The sequence below is a fragment of the Pelodiscus sinensis genome, chromosome 20 (genome assembly GCF_049634645.1).
Source record: "Pelodiscus sinensis isolate JC-2024 chromosome 20, ASM4963464v1, whole genome shotgun sequence".
Lineage (NCBI taxonomy): Eukaryota > Metazoa > Chordata > Testudines > Trionychidae > Pelodiscus > Pelodiscus sinensis.
Window position 1 is genome coordinate 15,155,960 of NC_134730.1, and position 16,818 is coordinate 15,172,777.

General features: G+C 39.3%; 1 protein-coding gene across 7 annotated transcripts in view; it reads right to left on the bottom strand.

Moving 5' to 3' along the window:
- Positions 1-468: 468 nt before the first annotated feature.
- SPAG9 (sperm associated antigen 9) overlaps positions 469-16,818 on the bottom strand; it is a 132,195-nt gene continuing 115,845 nt past the window's right edge. For 5 of the 7 annotated variants that reach the window (XM_075903797.1, XM_075903795.1, XM_075903799.1 and 2 more), the window contains 7 exons: positions 15,168-15,316; positions 13,759-13,930; positions 12,674-12,787; positions 9,690-9,728; positions 8,616-8,792; positions 8,046-8,183; positions 469-4,056 (listed from right to left, as the gene is read on the bottom strand). In XM_075903797.1, coding sequence (XP_075759912.1) covers positions 3,941-4,056; positions 8,046-8,183; positions 8,616-8,792; positions 9,690-9,728; positions 12,674-12,787; positions 13,759-13,930; positions 15,168-15,316 — 905 coding nt within the window. In that variant the 3' untranslated portion in view covers positions 469-3,940. The remainder of the gene's footprint in view (positions 4,057-8,045; positions 8,184-8,615; positions 8,793-9,689; positions 9,729-12,673; positions 12,788-13,758; positions 13,931-15,167; positions 15,317-16,818) is intronic. The other 2 variants (XM_075903798.1, XM_006125115.4) reach the window with 1 other exon arrangement.

The window sequence follows — 16,818 nt, forward strand, 5'->3', positions numbered from 1 at the left end:
GGTCCCAGCCAGTCCAGAGAGATGCTTTTTGAAAAAGTGAATGATCAGGCTAAATTCTTATCCCTTCCTCATACCTCATCCTTTTATGGAGCTGCTGAACAGCTGTGGTCAGGAGAGGTATATAAGCCATTAGGAAGCTAGAGTGGATATTGAAAAACCAGGGCTCTTGCAATTTCATGGGGTTTGTGAATAGATTCAGTTCTTTCTACTGAGAGGTAAAGTGTCTGTCTGCTCATCCCCAAGCAATCAATAAGAAACTCCATGAAGAGTTTCCTTAGTTTAAAATCCTGCTGATTTTACCATGAGAGTATGCAACCTGGCTCTTGGTTACAGATATTGCAAATTGACATTGATGACTTCAGATGAAGTTACTTGTCTGTTAGTTTAAAACTGTTTGACAATTGTCTTCTGGTATCAATTGTTACACATGTTTAGCATGAGACTATAAAGAAAACACCACAGTCAATGCATGTTTCATATACATATTTATATATATTTCATGTACAAAGTTACATTCTGAACCCCAAGGATTCAATAGAAATAAATACTGAAATAACTACACTGCTAGATGAGCTTTCTTGCTCAAAGAAAAGCCTCAAGTTTTAACAGACAGCAAGTTTAACGCTGTAGTATCCATCTCAGGTTACAGAGGCAAGTAAAATTCAGCATAAAGTGTCTAACAGACAAAACTGTCAAAAAATTACAGGCCATAAAATGTTTAAAATAGATTTAAAAGGTTGAGAAATGTGCAACAAAATTAATAAAGGAAACTTAATTTGTTAGAGGATTGGACAGATACTTAGTGTATAGAAAAATGCTCTGAGGTGCAACATATGTTGTTACAATATGGCATAACCCTGTTAGAAAAAATATTTAACTTCCGCATAGAGCTGTATTTTTTTTCCAACTGTCTCATTTTACAGACAAGGGTCACTTACAAGACCCCAGCTCAACAGGGTCACTTACAAGAGTGCTAAATCAGGTTTAATCCTTTGGTAACTTTTATAATACTCACATGGAAATAAATATTCAGTTACACACCATTTTAAAGACATACGTTCTTTAGAACAGTTAGTATAATAAAACAGATTTAACATTTGTTTGTTACTAAGGCAGCCTATGATAAAGTGTCTACACTCTGCCAGCTCTATCTGATCCAATGCAGGAAGACCTTTTACAAGAAATGAACAATACAGCAGCTTATAAGTCATTTTACCTTGACCATGCAAACACACTTATCCAGACAAGTAATGTGCTGCATAATTTTGTGCTCGAAATGTTTTCAAACTATTAACAAGTTGTAGCTATCAAGAAATTTATTCCTATTTATAGGACGTTTAAACCACAAGTCTGAGACGCATAAACACATTCTTGAGATTTAGATTTTTAGGCATTTGTCATCTTGATACATGGGGTTTTACGTGCTTTGTTCATCTTTCAAAGTGATGTGGAATTTCTAAATCCCAGTGCTTCGTTATGAGACTAAGTACCCCCTTAATCTACTGTTCCTTAGGGCAGGGGATACATTTTTAAATGAATAATGCAGAGTAATGTGCAACCCTCTCCTCCTCCTACACCCATAGTTGTACTGTAATGCCAGCTAGTGTTTTCTTTAAAACTCCTCCACTGCTGGACAGAAACACTTCTGTCTCTGCAGTCATTTGCAAGAGCTGGTCCACTGAAGTTAAACTGGCACAGTGTACCAGACACATTTGGCAAAAAAGACTAGGTATGCACTTGCCAGACACATCTGCTCTATTTGACATCAGTGAAGCAGTTCAGAGAAACAATTAATTAATTACAAATAAAATGCTATCTAAGATCTAAGGAACAAAATTGTGCGTTTTTTCTGAGAATATGTGAATGTGAAAATCCACTGACACACAAAACTTGAACATTTTCCCAATAGCCAATAAGTTAAATTTAAAAGGAAAGATGGCAGGAGGAGCAACGTAGTGATGTTTGCAGTTAGTCAGCATTTTTCTCAGACACCAATTTCATGAGATATAACTCAAATGTGCTTGAAGTTCAGCATACAAATCTAAATTTCTATATTTTAAATAGTTTTTTTCTTATAACAATGTTTAAGACAATCTGATAATTTCATGCACTTTTTTAGTTCCCAGATTTCATATTTAAGCCATAGCAATTCAAGAGTGATTTTGAAGATGAAAATTTGGAAAGTGATTTGTGAACAACACGCATCACCTTTGGCATTTTGAAGAGAAAATACAATACCAAGATATTAGGCATTTTTAATAAGGATTTTTACTACATAGCTTATGACCTAAATACATATTTACGAGAGCGGAACAGTTGTGTACAAAATATGCTGTTTAAAAAGTATTTATACATATAAATCTAACCAATAGACCTGAATGGAGGTTTTCTGGTTTATCAGATATGATATGCATTTGAAAAAAGCTGCCTAAATATATATTTACACAATAGACTTCAGCTAAATGTGTTTTAAAAAATTAAGAAAAATATATAAACACGTTTGCCTGATAGACCAGAACTGCTCCCTATTGCATAAAAATGTTTAGGCAGTTTTTAAAAAAGTTTATATTTATTCCTTTGAAACTGTTCCATTTAGTCACTTAAACAGATTGCTCAGACAGTCCCAGTCTTTTGGGGGCACGTCATGAATATTTAGATTTAAAAAAAAAATCTATTTTTTCAGAGACTCAATTCAAGAACATACTGGTTAAGTGTTATACATGTTACAGAAAAACTACATAGGAAGTATTCATCTCAGTTTTGATTTCAGCCCAGGAAATTCAAAGCAAAAGGAAAATATTCAATCCTGAACCCACGCTATTGTGGTTAAAAAAATATATGGTGAGTAGGTTGAATGTTCACCTTGACATTCGACTCTCCTGGCTTCTGTCAGTTAACTCATTTTAATGTTACTTAATGTTTTTCTTCTCTCTAAATAAACATAGGATTTCATAAACTAACCAGGGGTATGGAGCCAACAATGTGTTTCTTGCATAATTATAAAGCTGAAGTTCTTTGCAATTTCACTTGGGAAGAACGCTTTTTCTTTTTTTGTCAATCAGTTCTCTTTCTCTGTTTGAGGTTTCCGGCCTCCATAACAGTTACTCATGAGTTTGATTAGCGAGGCAGAGAAGATAAGATCTCTCTAAGATACATAAATTTAAGTAATGAAGAAAAATATATCCCCTGCTCCAAGATTTTACAACTTTTCAGTTTAATAATCATCCCAATGACTAAGTGTCCTTTGGAAAATTACTCAAATGTTGACAATTGACAAGAAAATAATCATTCTCCAGACTGTTAATTATCGAGGGCAGTAGATCTTCAGAGTTCTCTTCAGCAAACATGACATTTTATTTAACTATTGTTGCTTTACGTTCTGCTATACAATTCCCTCTTCCGCCAAAAGTTTTGATGAAAAACCACAAACAAAACTGTATACACTATATAAACAAAATTTGTCATGTTACAAAATAAAAATTTACAATTCACTTAGCCCTCATTGAAAGTTTACATTAATTTTGACAATTCATCTGATATTAGTTGGTCAATGTTATATAATACACTGGGAATAACTTTGCTGTTTCACTCTATGTCATATCGATAAATTAATCTCAGTTGTAATGAAGTTTAGCTCAGTGATAAAAAGTGATACTAGCAAAAGAAGTGAACTACACAAGACTGTTGTGGTACTGTGAGCCGTCTGGACTGCTTACCACAGTGGTCACCAGTTTTGAAAAAGGAAAATACTTTGATTTCTTCATTATACTGATCTTACTTATGTAACACTGGTGCAGTAAAACAGCACAAGCTAATTCCTGTATTGTTAAAGTCTGACAGATTTGCGATATAAAGTTAAACAGCAAAAAAATGCTTCAACATCATGTAGTGAAACAGATGTTTCCGCAAAAATAAAAAACATGCAGAAGCCTTGGTAGGCTCACTCATTGCCGTACATTACTTGCCACACTATCAGATGACTCCTTTCCGCTTTGGCTACAGAAGGTTCAAGTTGAAGAGCTTCTCCAAGGAGCTCAGATTCCCCCCCTTCATCACCTGAGAAACAACCACATATTAGATTAAGCGGAACATACCAATGAAAATAAACTGGCATTAGCACTATTCACAGGAAAGGGCATTGAGGGAACAGAAAATACATAATAAGACAGCCGTTGCCATATGCTTCTATAGCAGCAGTAGATTCAAAACCCTTAAAAAAAAACCAAAGTTAACAAGCTGGAAACTCACACTTCAAATATTCCACAGCAGTGCATTTTGAAAACGGTGTATTTTAATACTAGCCATGTCCTAAGTTAACTGTCACTGAGAAATGTTCTATTTATTTTCTGTTAATTTAAGGTTTGATGCAAGGGTACACCATCAAATCAAGTAGAGAAGTGACACAATGTGTACACTGCATATCACCAAAGTAGAAGTGTTGCTTTGAGTGTGATTGCAACAGAGAGGAAAAGCCAAATAAAATATATAAGCCAAATAAAACAGAGCCATGCATCCGGATACATAAGATGCTTCTCTGACCTCTGGAAACTGAATACAAACTGTCAGTATGAAATGTTAATGAATCTGTAACACTTAAAATAAGTCTGCTGCAAATTCTTTAGTCTTTCCTTTCCCAGTACTTGTTCTAATTTTAACTGATTCACACCATTAGTTTACCACAGAACTCAACCACTCTACCTCAGTCCTAACCCCTCTGGCACCACAGTGCTACACTGCTACCCTGGGACAGAAACCAGTTCTGTACAAACGGGTCATTTTGTGATTCCTATGCATAAAAGGAAGTTTGGCCTAGACCACTGACCTGAACTACCATCTGAAGCAGGGTGGGCAAAAGCCACTCTGAGGGCCAGATCCAGGCTGCCTAAGGCTTAGATCTGGCTCGCACAGCTGTTCCAGGCTCCACCTCCTAGCATGTTGCCCGGGAGCAGCAGGGAAGGCAGGCCCTTTAAAGAGAAGCAGTTAAAAGGGCTCTTGCGGCTCCAGCTCCCAGGCAACAGGGGAGCAGTGAGCCCTTTAAATAGCAGGAAGCGAAAGGGCTCACAGCTCCTGTTTCTGGCTAACAGGATGCCTGGGAACTGCAGGGGAGGCACGAGCCCTTTCAACTCCTGCTATTTAAAGGCTCCACTCATTCAACCCGAGGCCCTGCCCCTTCCGGGAAGGTCCACAACTTCTTCAAACATTTTCGAAGTGGTCCCTGCTCAAAAATTATTGCCCACCCCAATCTGAAGTCTGTTTGCAGGTGATAGGCTAACACGCCATCCCACTACAGCATATAACCCTCACACGACAGCCATGCAGAAGAGTTAATACACCAGGTGATGTAGAAACAGACTGAAAACATTAAAAAGGCTTGAAATGGTTGTCTGGGCAGATGAGACTGAATAAATCATAGCATGACTTAGGAATCTGAACACTGCCCATACTTGATCTTCAGTTGTATGTTACAGGTTTTTCCACCAGACAGTGGCATGCTAAAAATCTGCACTGTCTTCATAGAATGTGAGATATTCTACCCGCTCCCCCCCTTTGTTTCACCTTCTATCTCTCTAATATAGTCAAAATTAGATACAACCATGAGCTCATCAGCCACACTTTTTTCAATAAACTTTCTATTTGCAGGGCAGTACATTAATTTTATGACTATGATTTGATTTTATAGTTTTGGCAAAAAAGGGGGAAAGGATTTGCACATTGTTAACTGTGTCATAGTGGTTATACCTATTCACTGTTATGTTTCTCATTCATGTATTTCTTTCCCTAGAGCAAACACTTTTGATTAAGCAAACCCTTGTTTATATGTCATCTGAAGAAGTGGGTTGCACCCATGAAAGTTCATACCACCATCTACATGTTTTGTTAGTCTTTAAGGTGCTACTAGTTTATTTGTTGTTTTTTTAAAGATTTTCCTGTTACAAACTAACTCGGCTACCCCTCTGAAGCTTGTTTATCTGGTAAATTTACACCAAGCCTACACAGGTTAGGTCAATGGAAGAGGGTTACCTAGAGAGGAACTAGGGATTGTGTAGCCAAATAACCAATTGACTAATACGCTGATGTTTATCAGTTAATGGAATCAGTCACACTCAGCCAGCTCCCGGGGAGGTGGCTTCACAGCAAAGCCTCTTCCCCAGGAGCTGGATAAGCTTTATACTACGGAGCCCACAACCTGTGTAACCTCTAAGATTTTTAGTGGATACACGGTTATCATATTAAGCAATTTTTAACATCCCTAACAGGAACCATTACCAGCTCCTGGATGAAAAAAGGAGATGCACAGATCTGGATTGTGAACTGATTATTCCTTTTCTGTCTATATAGTAAAAAAAGGTTTTCCTGTGGGGCGTCCTGCCTGCCTCCTCCCTCTCTCCCCGCTTCCCCCAACCAACTCAAGCCCAACCTCATTGCTTCCCCTCACCATTTGGAATTGCTACTTCTAACCAAGGCCCTACTCTCCCCTTTGTCCCCCCCCACCCCACAGGACTTTCAATGCCAAGGAACATGGCAGAGTAGCCGGCAGGCCCCACATTGCAGCTGTGACAGCCCAGGGGCAGGGTGGGGGTGGGGTGCTTAAGACAGCAGCTTGTGGACAGGCACTAGGAGGGGGTTCCCAGCTGGAACTGTGTGCCAACAATAGGCTCTCAGGGGCTCCCCTGCCACTAGGCTCTTGGGGAACTGGAATGTGGTGTCCAACTGCCCTGAGTCCAGCTACCCCTGCAGAGACTCATCCCCTCCCCAGCAGCTGCACTTACTGTGGTTGCCAGAGTACCCACGAGCCACCCAGGGGAGCTGCTGCATCGACCTGTCTGCTCTTCCCCTTCTGCTCCCAGTGGGTAGACGGCCAGCCCTGGGTTCTGTGGGCAGGGCTGGGGCAGTGAGCAATGCAGGCAGGACCACACGGGGCAGAGACCAGGACAGCAGCCCCCCATGCTGCTGCTTTCCTCACCTCAGCAGGCTGCCAGTGCCCTGGAGTGCCACGTGCACACAGCACTACCTGCGTTGCATGGCACGCCATATGGGGTGGCAGAAAACCCTGAGCCTCCTGGCTGCCAGGGTTAGAGCCGGGCCTGGGATGCACCACTGCCGGGAGGGAAGAGAAAGGAGGGAGGGAGAAGGGAGCCCGGGCTGGTGCAGTGGGGCAGGTGTGAGGGGGGGGCGGCTTTGGCTGGTGGGGGGGAGGAGAAGGGGGCGAAGAGCCAGCGTTGCCTGCCCCCTATGAGAGGGGAGGCTGGCGAGCACAAGCAGAGGGCACAGCCCCCTAGTTTCTTATAAAGGAAACTTTAAAAATTTCTGGACAAAGATTTGTGTAATCAAAAAACCAGTTGAAAAGGTAAATTAAGCCAAGGATGCATACTTAATCTTACATTGCTAAACACAAAAGGACTTCATTCCTTGTTGCCAAAGTAGTCCAAGAAAACTGTAATATGGCTCAAAGCTTGAAAAAGGGGGCTTAATGAATATTCGTGTGTGGATTAATGTAAACTTGATAGAAAGACTTAACTAAAATCTTTTCACTTTATCCATCTCTTCATCTCCCCACAGCCCGAGTTCAAATCTCATTGACTTATTTGCCCAATAATGAAAATAGGAAGACCACTCCCACTTCCCAAATAATGAACCACTTGTCCTAGCTTAGGCAGAGTGGCTGTTAAGCCAGTGTTTGGGCTTTACCCCAAAGATGGCATTTCAGAAGTGGCTGAGTGAAGAGATTTCTAGATAGTTAACACGTGAACTACAGCACATCTAAATTACACACACTGAAATCCTTCTAGATGAATGTCCCTAAGACTAATATAACTAATTTTCAGAATGAACATGATTACACAGTTCCAACACAGTTTTATATTTATCTAAACAAATTAAGACACAAGCAGCTTTCACAAATCACTGTCTCTTTCCTTAGAAGCCTCATAACAGATTTAGCTTTTAATTGGAAAATAGATCAAGTCATTAATGGTCATAAAGCACTTTTACTGAATTATACAAAGGTAAGGAAAATAAACATTTTGCAAGATCCAACTTCTTACCCATCCTGAAGTCTATATATCCCTCTCCTCCACTTATCACCAACATAGATTTTAAGAGAGTTTGGCTGAAGAATTCTTGGGCAGGTTTATCACCTGATAGTTCTGCTCCATTACTGCTGCGTGGACAAACAACTTGACCTATATTTCAGAAAAAACAATTAGTTTTTATTTGGCAACTTGAAAATGAAAAGATCTTCAAACTACCTGATGAGGGGCAGCGACTCTGGTAGACTTATTTGATGGCCAACCATGGATTAAGCCACTCGCAGCCTTGATACTAGATTTCACGTTAGCCAAAGACAGAATGCTGGCCATGCTAAAATTACTTCCTTACTTTTTAAAGAGACTAAACCCGGTGGGACTTTCTAAACTGAAACACGGACCCACAGTCTCAGAAGCAAGGAGGTCTCCCTTCAAATACACGATGGTTAAAAGCCTAGAATCTTAAATCCATTTCTGAACATGAAGTCTTCCCCTCACACTGGCTCCACCTGTCTCAACAATGTATCCAGAGCAGGGATTTTAAAAAGCAAAGCCCCCACTTTTAAAAAACAGGATTACAGAGCTTACCCGGCACTGCAACAAAGAATTTAACAGCATCGCGGTGTCCATGGAAACAAAGCTGTGCATGTGCCATTGAACAATATGGTATGAATGTTCCAGGAGTCACTTTATCACTGTTTTCATCCCCATATACACGTATAACACTCCCAGGACGGTTTCCAGAGCCTGCTGCTGTTTTATTAGCTGTAAAATAAAGAACAGAAATGTTTTCCATTTGAAAAAATTCAGTCTGTAGAAGTTATTTGTTAAGTAACCTCATGGTACTATCTAAAAGCTAAAGCCAATTCAGATAAAATGGAACAGAAGGGCAGCAATGCCAATTCAGGACAGAGCTGGAAAGAAAAAAATAAGACTGCATGCTTGGTTATTTGAAGTACATCACAAAACGGAGGATTCTTATTCGTCTAGCATAATTGTGGATTTTTTTAAGATTTTCTTTTTTAAAGCACTGAAGACGAGAGAAAAATATTTTTAATATAATACATCTAACCTAATTGACGTCAATGAAAATGAAGTCTAAAGCATTCAAATGTAGTTATATATTAAAATGTTTAAAAAAAGATTTCCTTAGCATGTGTGATTATAGATGTCCCACTGCCAGCACAAACTCTACTACAAATTGCCAGCTGTGGGCATAAAGCAACTACACCATTATAAACAGTGTTCAGTTTTTTCTGGGATGAGTTAAAACCCACTGATAAAAAGTGCTTCTTAGTTATGCTAGACAGAAAAGCCATCTCCATTCCAAAGACTATCAAAGGGGTGAAAAATGTGATTTGTAATGAGAGAAAGTCAACGGTGAGGATTAATGACAAAGTTATGAGATATGGTATCACATTATTTGTTGGAAGAAAAACAAAGTCTGTATGAAAGAAAGTTCAGCTGCAACACAGGATGATACACTAAACTGCTGAGCAGATTGGTGGCCGTTTAGCAAACATAAAACTGCTGCAATGCAGTAACTGTGAGTGGAAAAACATTGAGGAACATACAAAGGGTCAATCTAAGGAAGTGGGAAACAGCCTTAAAGTGGCTATTAGAAGCCTGAAAATAAGATTTTGGTTCAGGATCTGCACTTACCCCTCAGCCCCAGTAAACGTCCCTGGTGGAGGATTACAGCTAAAGTGAGAAAGGAGGAAAGGGGAAATGGATAGGTATGACAGTAGAGGAGAAGGATTAATGAGAACCTACCACTCTCATATTTTGGTATTTGATAAGACAGAATTTTAGATTTTAGCTCCTAATTTAAAAACAGGGGATTCAATAAAAGTAATCCAGAACAATATCTTCTGTGGTTTCATGATAAATGATCAACAAAAGGCCACATCACTTTAATATGATATTTTTCATCATTAAGTTTCATCATTAAATAGTAAAGTTTCCCCTTTCTCTCTTTTCTTCAATGTACCCTATCAGAAATGTCAGGGACGAAACAATGTATAAATAATGTTTTAATATTTCTTCCTCATCTTGATAAATTTATCAGCTCTAGGAAATGACGACTATGCTCTATATAAGATGCTCAGCTCATCAACTTACCAACAGACCAAAAGGACAAATTTTTTGTAGCTGAGCATGTATGCAAGCTACCTGGTCTGTTTTTGTAATCATGAACATTTACAATAGCAGGGTCAGGGCTGTGGAGACACTTGGTGGGCCCCTGGGCAAGGTGGGAGGGGGGCTGGCTCCAGAAGGGGCAAGGTTTGAACTAGCCTGGCCCTGCCCCCAGCCTCCAATCAGCTCTTCACTGGTGCCTGGAGCGCATTGCTCGGGGCTCCAGTGGCCATGTAAAGGGCCCAGGGCGCCCAGACGCTGCTGCAGTAGCAGCAGTGGTAGCTCCAGGCACTTTTAAATTGCAGGATCACAGGGCAGCTGCTCCCTTTGCCCCTCCCCAGTCAGCGGCCCTGGGCAGGGTACTGAAATTTTCCAAATCCTGCCTACTCCTAAGTACAAAGCAGGGAGAGACGAATTACTGTGTCCACAAACCAGAATATTAACAGACCTAAAACTGAGCCTACCGGCATTGATAGGGTCCTTTTTCAGGTTCACAGTTTTAAAAGGAAAATCCCCACTGAGCTTTTAAAAAACTGACTTTGCTACAAAGTAAGTGCAACTATTTAATTTTTGGACACATGATTTTACTATTTGTTGAACCTCCCTGGTCCAGCACCTTCAGTTCCAGAGGGGTCCCAAACAAAGGAATTGCCAGACCAGGGGAGGTCAGGCATCCAGGCTTTCCCATGGCTCCTCCTGGCCACTGCCCCGGGAGAACCCGGAGGCCTGACCTCCTCTGGCTCACCTGCCTTGCTCTGCTGCTCCCAAGCTGCTCCCGGGTTTCCCCGATCCCACTCGGGGTGGCAGCTGCTCCCTGGGTTCCCTACCTCCAGGGCACTGGCCACACAGGCCGCTGATGACTAGATGGGCTCCACTCCCAGCCGCTCTCAACCTCTAGCTGGGGCTCTCTGGTCTAGCAACCTCTGTGGTCCTGCCGGATCACGGATGTTGCCAGACCAGAAAGTTCAGGACAAGAGAGGTTCAACCTGTACTTCAAAACTCATTATGATTTTAAATGCTTATGTCTTCACTCAATACACCCATGCAATGCAAAAACAAACATTTATTTAATGGATGATACATGTAATGGAACAGTATGAGAAACATAATGCACGTGCTATCAACAAAGGAATTAAAATATGAAGATTTTACAACCAGCAAAATTTAAGAGAGAGGTTTTTGTCAGCATTAATTTACAGTCAAACCAAAAACTTTATGCACTAAAAAGTTTAACATAACTAATACTATTATTTAAAGTTGCCAGCTTTTCCTTTCAAAAACTTTTGTTCAAGCATGTTCTGTTATTAAAAGCTTTGATCCAAATTTCAACAAAGAAATCTGCAGGGAGCTCTTTTTTGTCAAAATTTCAGGGAATGAATTTAAATAGATGTTTGAGTATCAAGACAAAATTATAATTCATAGTACCTAAAACTTGTTCCTGTTTGAATAAACTTTTTTTTGGGGGTGGCGGGGGGGAGCAGAGAAAGGGAGGTTGACAGCCTTTATAAAGGACAGTACAACTAACTGTTTTTTCTGGAACGTGAGTATTTCATTTTTAAATGCACCACTAAGCAAGTGGCAAGTTAAAACTTTTTTTTTAAGCAACTCTTTTTTGAATCACCAGTGGCTGAATTTTATTCAACTAAATTTCTTTATTTGAATACGGTAGTTACAATTCATATGCCCTTGTGCTATGCCTTTAAAAGCAGCATAGGTCAGGTCTACACCACACCCGGAAGGTCAGCTTAAGATATGCAAATGCAGCTACATAAATAAAGCTGCGTCAACGCCAGCTACATAAGTTGAGCTTGGTGTCCTATCTACAGTGGGAGCTAATGGGAGTGTTTTACTTCTCATAACAGCAAGGAGTACTGGCATTGATAGAGGCGCCCTCAGGTTTGATTTAGTGGGTCTTTACTAGACCCGCTAAATCAAACCCCAGAAAATCAATTGCCAGAGCACTGATCCGCCAATAAGTGGTGATGTGGCCTGAGTTTTGTCTGTCTAGACAGTCGATATTATCAATTGTGATGGATTCTGAAACAAGGCCACTTCGAGTTGTACTATCTAAACCCTCACTGCCCAAATAAATATTAAAATGTGAATTTAGTGCTCATGACAAATGCCAAATTGTCATGATCAAAACCCTCTAATCACAAGTGGTACATCACAGGTAATGCTATCAAACTTTTACACAGATCACTGCCAACATTCCTACAGTCTTTACGGATACAAGTTCAAGTGTCCATAATTCATGGCCTTCCAAAGGTGCTTTTTAGATGAAGAATCGTCTGCTAGGAAATAGACCAGATGTTACCAATACATTTTATGCAGGCTAAGAAGCCCTCAAATATTTACTAACCTGGAGCAGATTCAGACCTGGAGGTGAAAGTATCTATATCCATTACCAAATCCATGGATGACACTTCACATTTTAGTCTTATTTCTACAGTAGTTTCACTGACTGTTTTTGTTACTCAGTTATAGATATTCATTCACATTTTACTTACTTTCAGTTAATGGAATGGAGATGATTACACCATTTCCTGTCCCCACCCACAAACGATTACAAGACACCATAAGAGCTGTGATTCTCACAAATGAGAACCCAAGTTTTCCAGTACCTAAAAAAATAAACAAGTGTTTCAATAAAAATTCTGTACTTCTAGAGAGCTCAGAGCATTTTATAACTTCTACATGAAATGGAAAAATGTCCCCATTTTACACAGAACTGAGGCATAATGGTTGTGTTCAAAGTCACACAAGCCAGAGAGGGGACTCATGAAGGCCAATTTTCAGGTCTGTGCTCTCGTCTAATCGTGATTCTATAAGGAATAAAATACTATACTAATGAACAGTATAATTTTAAAGATGTTCATGATTTTTTCATGCTGCGCATTACAGTTAAATACTTCTGGGCTTACAAGATAGAGACAGTGTCCTTACTCATATCAAGGGATTAATTTAAAGGCAATTTCAGAGAGATCTGATCATATTTTTCCTGGCTAGTTAAAAATATATACTGTTTCTCGGGAAAGAAATGAAGATCATACTGGAGTAAGTCTCAGACTAATTTTATTAACAGCGATCTGTGAAAAATCACTAATGATAACGAAATCAGAAAACGGGTATTCTGTTTTGTGAAAAGTAAATTATCTGAAGTTTTGCCTCAATAGTCTCCCCCTGTAAATGAAAGGCAACTTTTTAAGATAACCTATAGCCTTCTCCCACATTTACAGGCTACAAAACTAAGGCCCAATTCCAGTCAAAGTTCAGAGTAACATGGGAGAAAAATCTCTGGGACTTCATATACTTCTATGCATTATCATCTTGTCTTCCTAAATAGTTCTGAATTCCTAGTGGTTGGCAAGAGATTGAACTAAAAGGACTGCAGATTTATATACTATTTGACTTGTGATGATAGAATCAGATATATTAGGGAAGTTAAAATCCATGCCACTACAGCTCTTTGTTACTTCATTTAAGTTCCTTCCTTGGCTGAGACACACAGTTTGACCCATGGTAGATAAAAAAAAATTAAGTAGCAAAAGTAAGGAAAGAACATTATAGTTAATTTTATTAGTCAGTGACTTACCTAGCATTTTGCTTACATAGGGTTCAATGTCCACATCTTGAAGATGCTGATACGTGTGTGCGTGATAGAGTCGGAGTGTGGAATCCAAACGAATAGAGACCCACACTCCGTCACCCACCCAAGCCAGCTGTCTCACTTGGCTCTCTTTCCTTGGGTGAGCATCAAACGATTTCTATGGAAGATTGTACTTTGAATTAGATTAGTTTTGGAAAAGACAAGATGCTCTCTCTTCTCAGCCTCATCTTATAAATACTGGTAACTTTTCCTATAAGCTCCCTTACCTTGAGCATGTTTTTCTCAAGGTTTGGCACAATGCTGCCTCACAATATACATCTCCATAGTCATTTGCTGTTATATCCCCATTTATGAGCCATTATGCTCTACCAACCATTCCAGTATGACCTGTCTTCTCCTACTTCTATATTTTTGTGTTATCAGGCCTTCAGGTACACTTTGAAACATTTGCCTAAAAATCATTTGGCTCTTTCCACTGCTATTCTGTCCTCCAGCATAATTAAATACAACAATCCTGGAGCTACAAAGGGCATACCAAATATCAACAATAAATATTCAGATGAGGCTGCATCTATTCTTTCACTTTCTTTTTCCATATATTGCCTCAGATTGCAAGATTTTCTGAGGAGAGACCTTGACCAAGATATCCAAGACTGATGAATGATTCTGGAGCCCAACTTCAGACTCTTCAAAGAACCTAGTTTTCCAGAGGTGCTGAGTATTCCGCCTCTAAAAATCAAGCCCTTTTAATCTCTCACATTAGGCTGCCAAAAACAAATGCATCTAAAATCACTAGTCACTTTTGAAAATGTTGGCTTTTTTTTATATGAAACATGCTTGAACCTCTAGGTAAATTCCAAGTTTGTTTGAACTGGATGGGAAATGTCCTCTGAATACAACATTATGAAGAAACTAAGTTAAAATAATCCATCCTCTACAAACAAAAAATATGGAAGACCAAATCCTAGTTACTAATAGAGGGGAAGAACAAAAAATGGAGAGAGAGCGAGCTTTCCCTTTAGGCACTGTAGAAGCTGTTTGGTTACCCAGTTTTATTTCACAAGATCTGTTCAGAGATGGAGTGTTGATGCACAGATTCCACAAGATAGATGCATTAATTTCATCCATTTTATCAACAGATGTGGGATGTGCTTTACACTCAAGTAAAAGCCATAGTGTGAGATTTTACCCTTGAATTTTAGATGATATTTGACTAATTTCACACCAAAAAGATAATTTGTTAATGATGTTCTGCTTCTGTGCTGATGAACAGTTTCTTCTCTGGATTCACTGATACATCAGTGAGGGGAGGGAAAGAAAAATCAAAAATACAATAGCAAAAAAAAAAATGTGTGTGTATGTGTGTGTGTTAACTAAACACTGTTTTAACTTGCCTCTATTTTCATGGCCTTTGGTTGAACAACATAGATTTTGTTCCTGTAGCCACACCAGACTTTATCATGTACAACAGTCATGCATCGAATGGAGTGATGAGGTCGGCCCAGATCTAAGAGGTGATAGTTTGTCAGGTCCCACTGACCATCTTTAAAACAAACAGGAATAATCCATAGATGTTAAGATCATTTGTAGAAGTTAATTTTCATGCATCTTTGCTTTTAAAATGGTACTTTTAGAAGTGTGTTATTCTTATTAAATTATGATAGACACTTATTTCAAAGGTCCATTCAAATTCAGTTATACTTTCCATTAAACTGAAACAATTAAGTAAGAGACTTATTGTCTAAGGAAATGCATGCAATTTTTGTTCTACAGAATTCAATTGTACAGTGACTCTCAGCATACCAAAGCATTTTAAAAAGCAGCTAAATGCAGTGCTTGGATAGGCTTATTACAGGTACAATGAGCAATAGCCAACATGAAGCACTGAATATTAGCTATTTGAGCATGGAAATGCTGGCCAGCATGCTGAGGTTACCCTCTAAATTGTCTAGAGCATGCTATGACATCTTTAAACACTACATTCCATCTGTTTTTTTCCTTTTTTAAAAAATAGCACATACAATGGGATCACTCACCATTAACTGGAGTTCTCCTCTAGGTTAATCTCCTCCAGAGATCATCATTCTTTGACATGTACTTGAGATCCTTCAAGGACCCTGTATCCAGTGGAATTTTAGGTAACTGAAGTGACAGTATCAAGCCAGTTGAACCTCTCTCTATATTTGTGTCAGTGCTATGCACCTGCTTAATTTTATTAAAAGCTCATCAAAAGGAGTCAAAACACCACAAGGAAGAGAGCAAATATACAAGAAGCCTGTGGTGATGATCCAACAGGAGAATTCCAATTACTGGTAAGTAACACCCCTTTCTCTCCTACTTCTCAGGCTGCAGTTCTTCCTAAAGACTCTTACTCAGAAGAATGAGGAACAGTGTCTATCCAAGAATGATAAGGCTAAGAAACAACATTTGCACAAAGATTAATGCTGGCAGCCATGACCAACTATTAATGCTCACAAAGAGGCAAGGGTGTACAGTGCATCTCATGGACATGACTAATGGGCAGAAAAACCTAAAGCCTTTGATACATGGCTTTTGCTACCTAGCTTGTACATAGAACTCACTCATATCTTGGGCAGAAGATGGAAGAGCTGGGGAAGTCTAACAAACCAGAAGGACATTGGATTGACTCTGTAGAACTCAGAATAACCCCTCACTTTCCTCAAATATCATTAATTTTGATGGGAAAATAACTGATGAAGAAAAACTTTTCTGGCTAATATAATGACCAAAAAAGGCTATACTGAAAAAACAGTATCTTTCCAATGCTCAAAGAGGCTTGAAGGTTAAACTGAAGTTGAAAGTTGATTTCTATCCTCTATGTATATTTTAAGAGAAAGAGTGGAGAACAAAAGGGAAAAAAAACAACCCTGATCCCACCAAGGGTCTGTAACTAAAAACAGACCTCTATGACAAACAGACTAGTTACAAAGTGTTACAGAGAACACTTACAGCTCTGGATTATGTATTTGAAACACTGGCAGCAATGCTAAACCTAGAGAGGAAGATGCAAGCTTGATCAAGTGA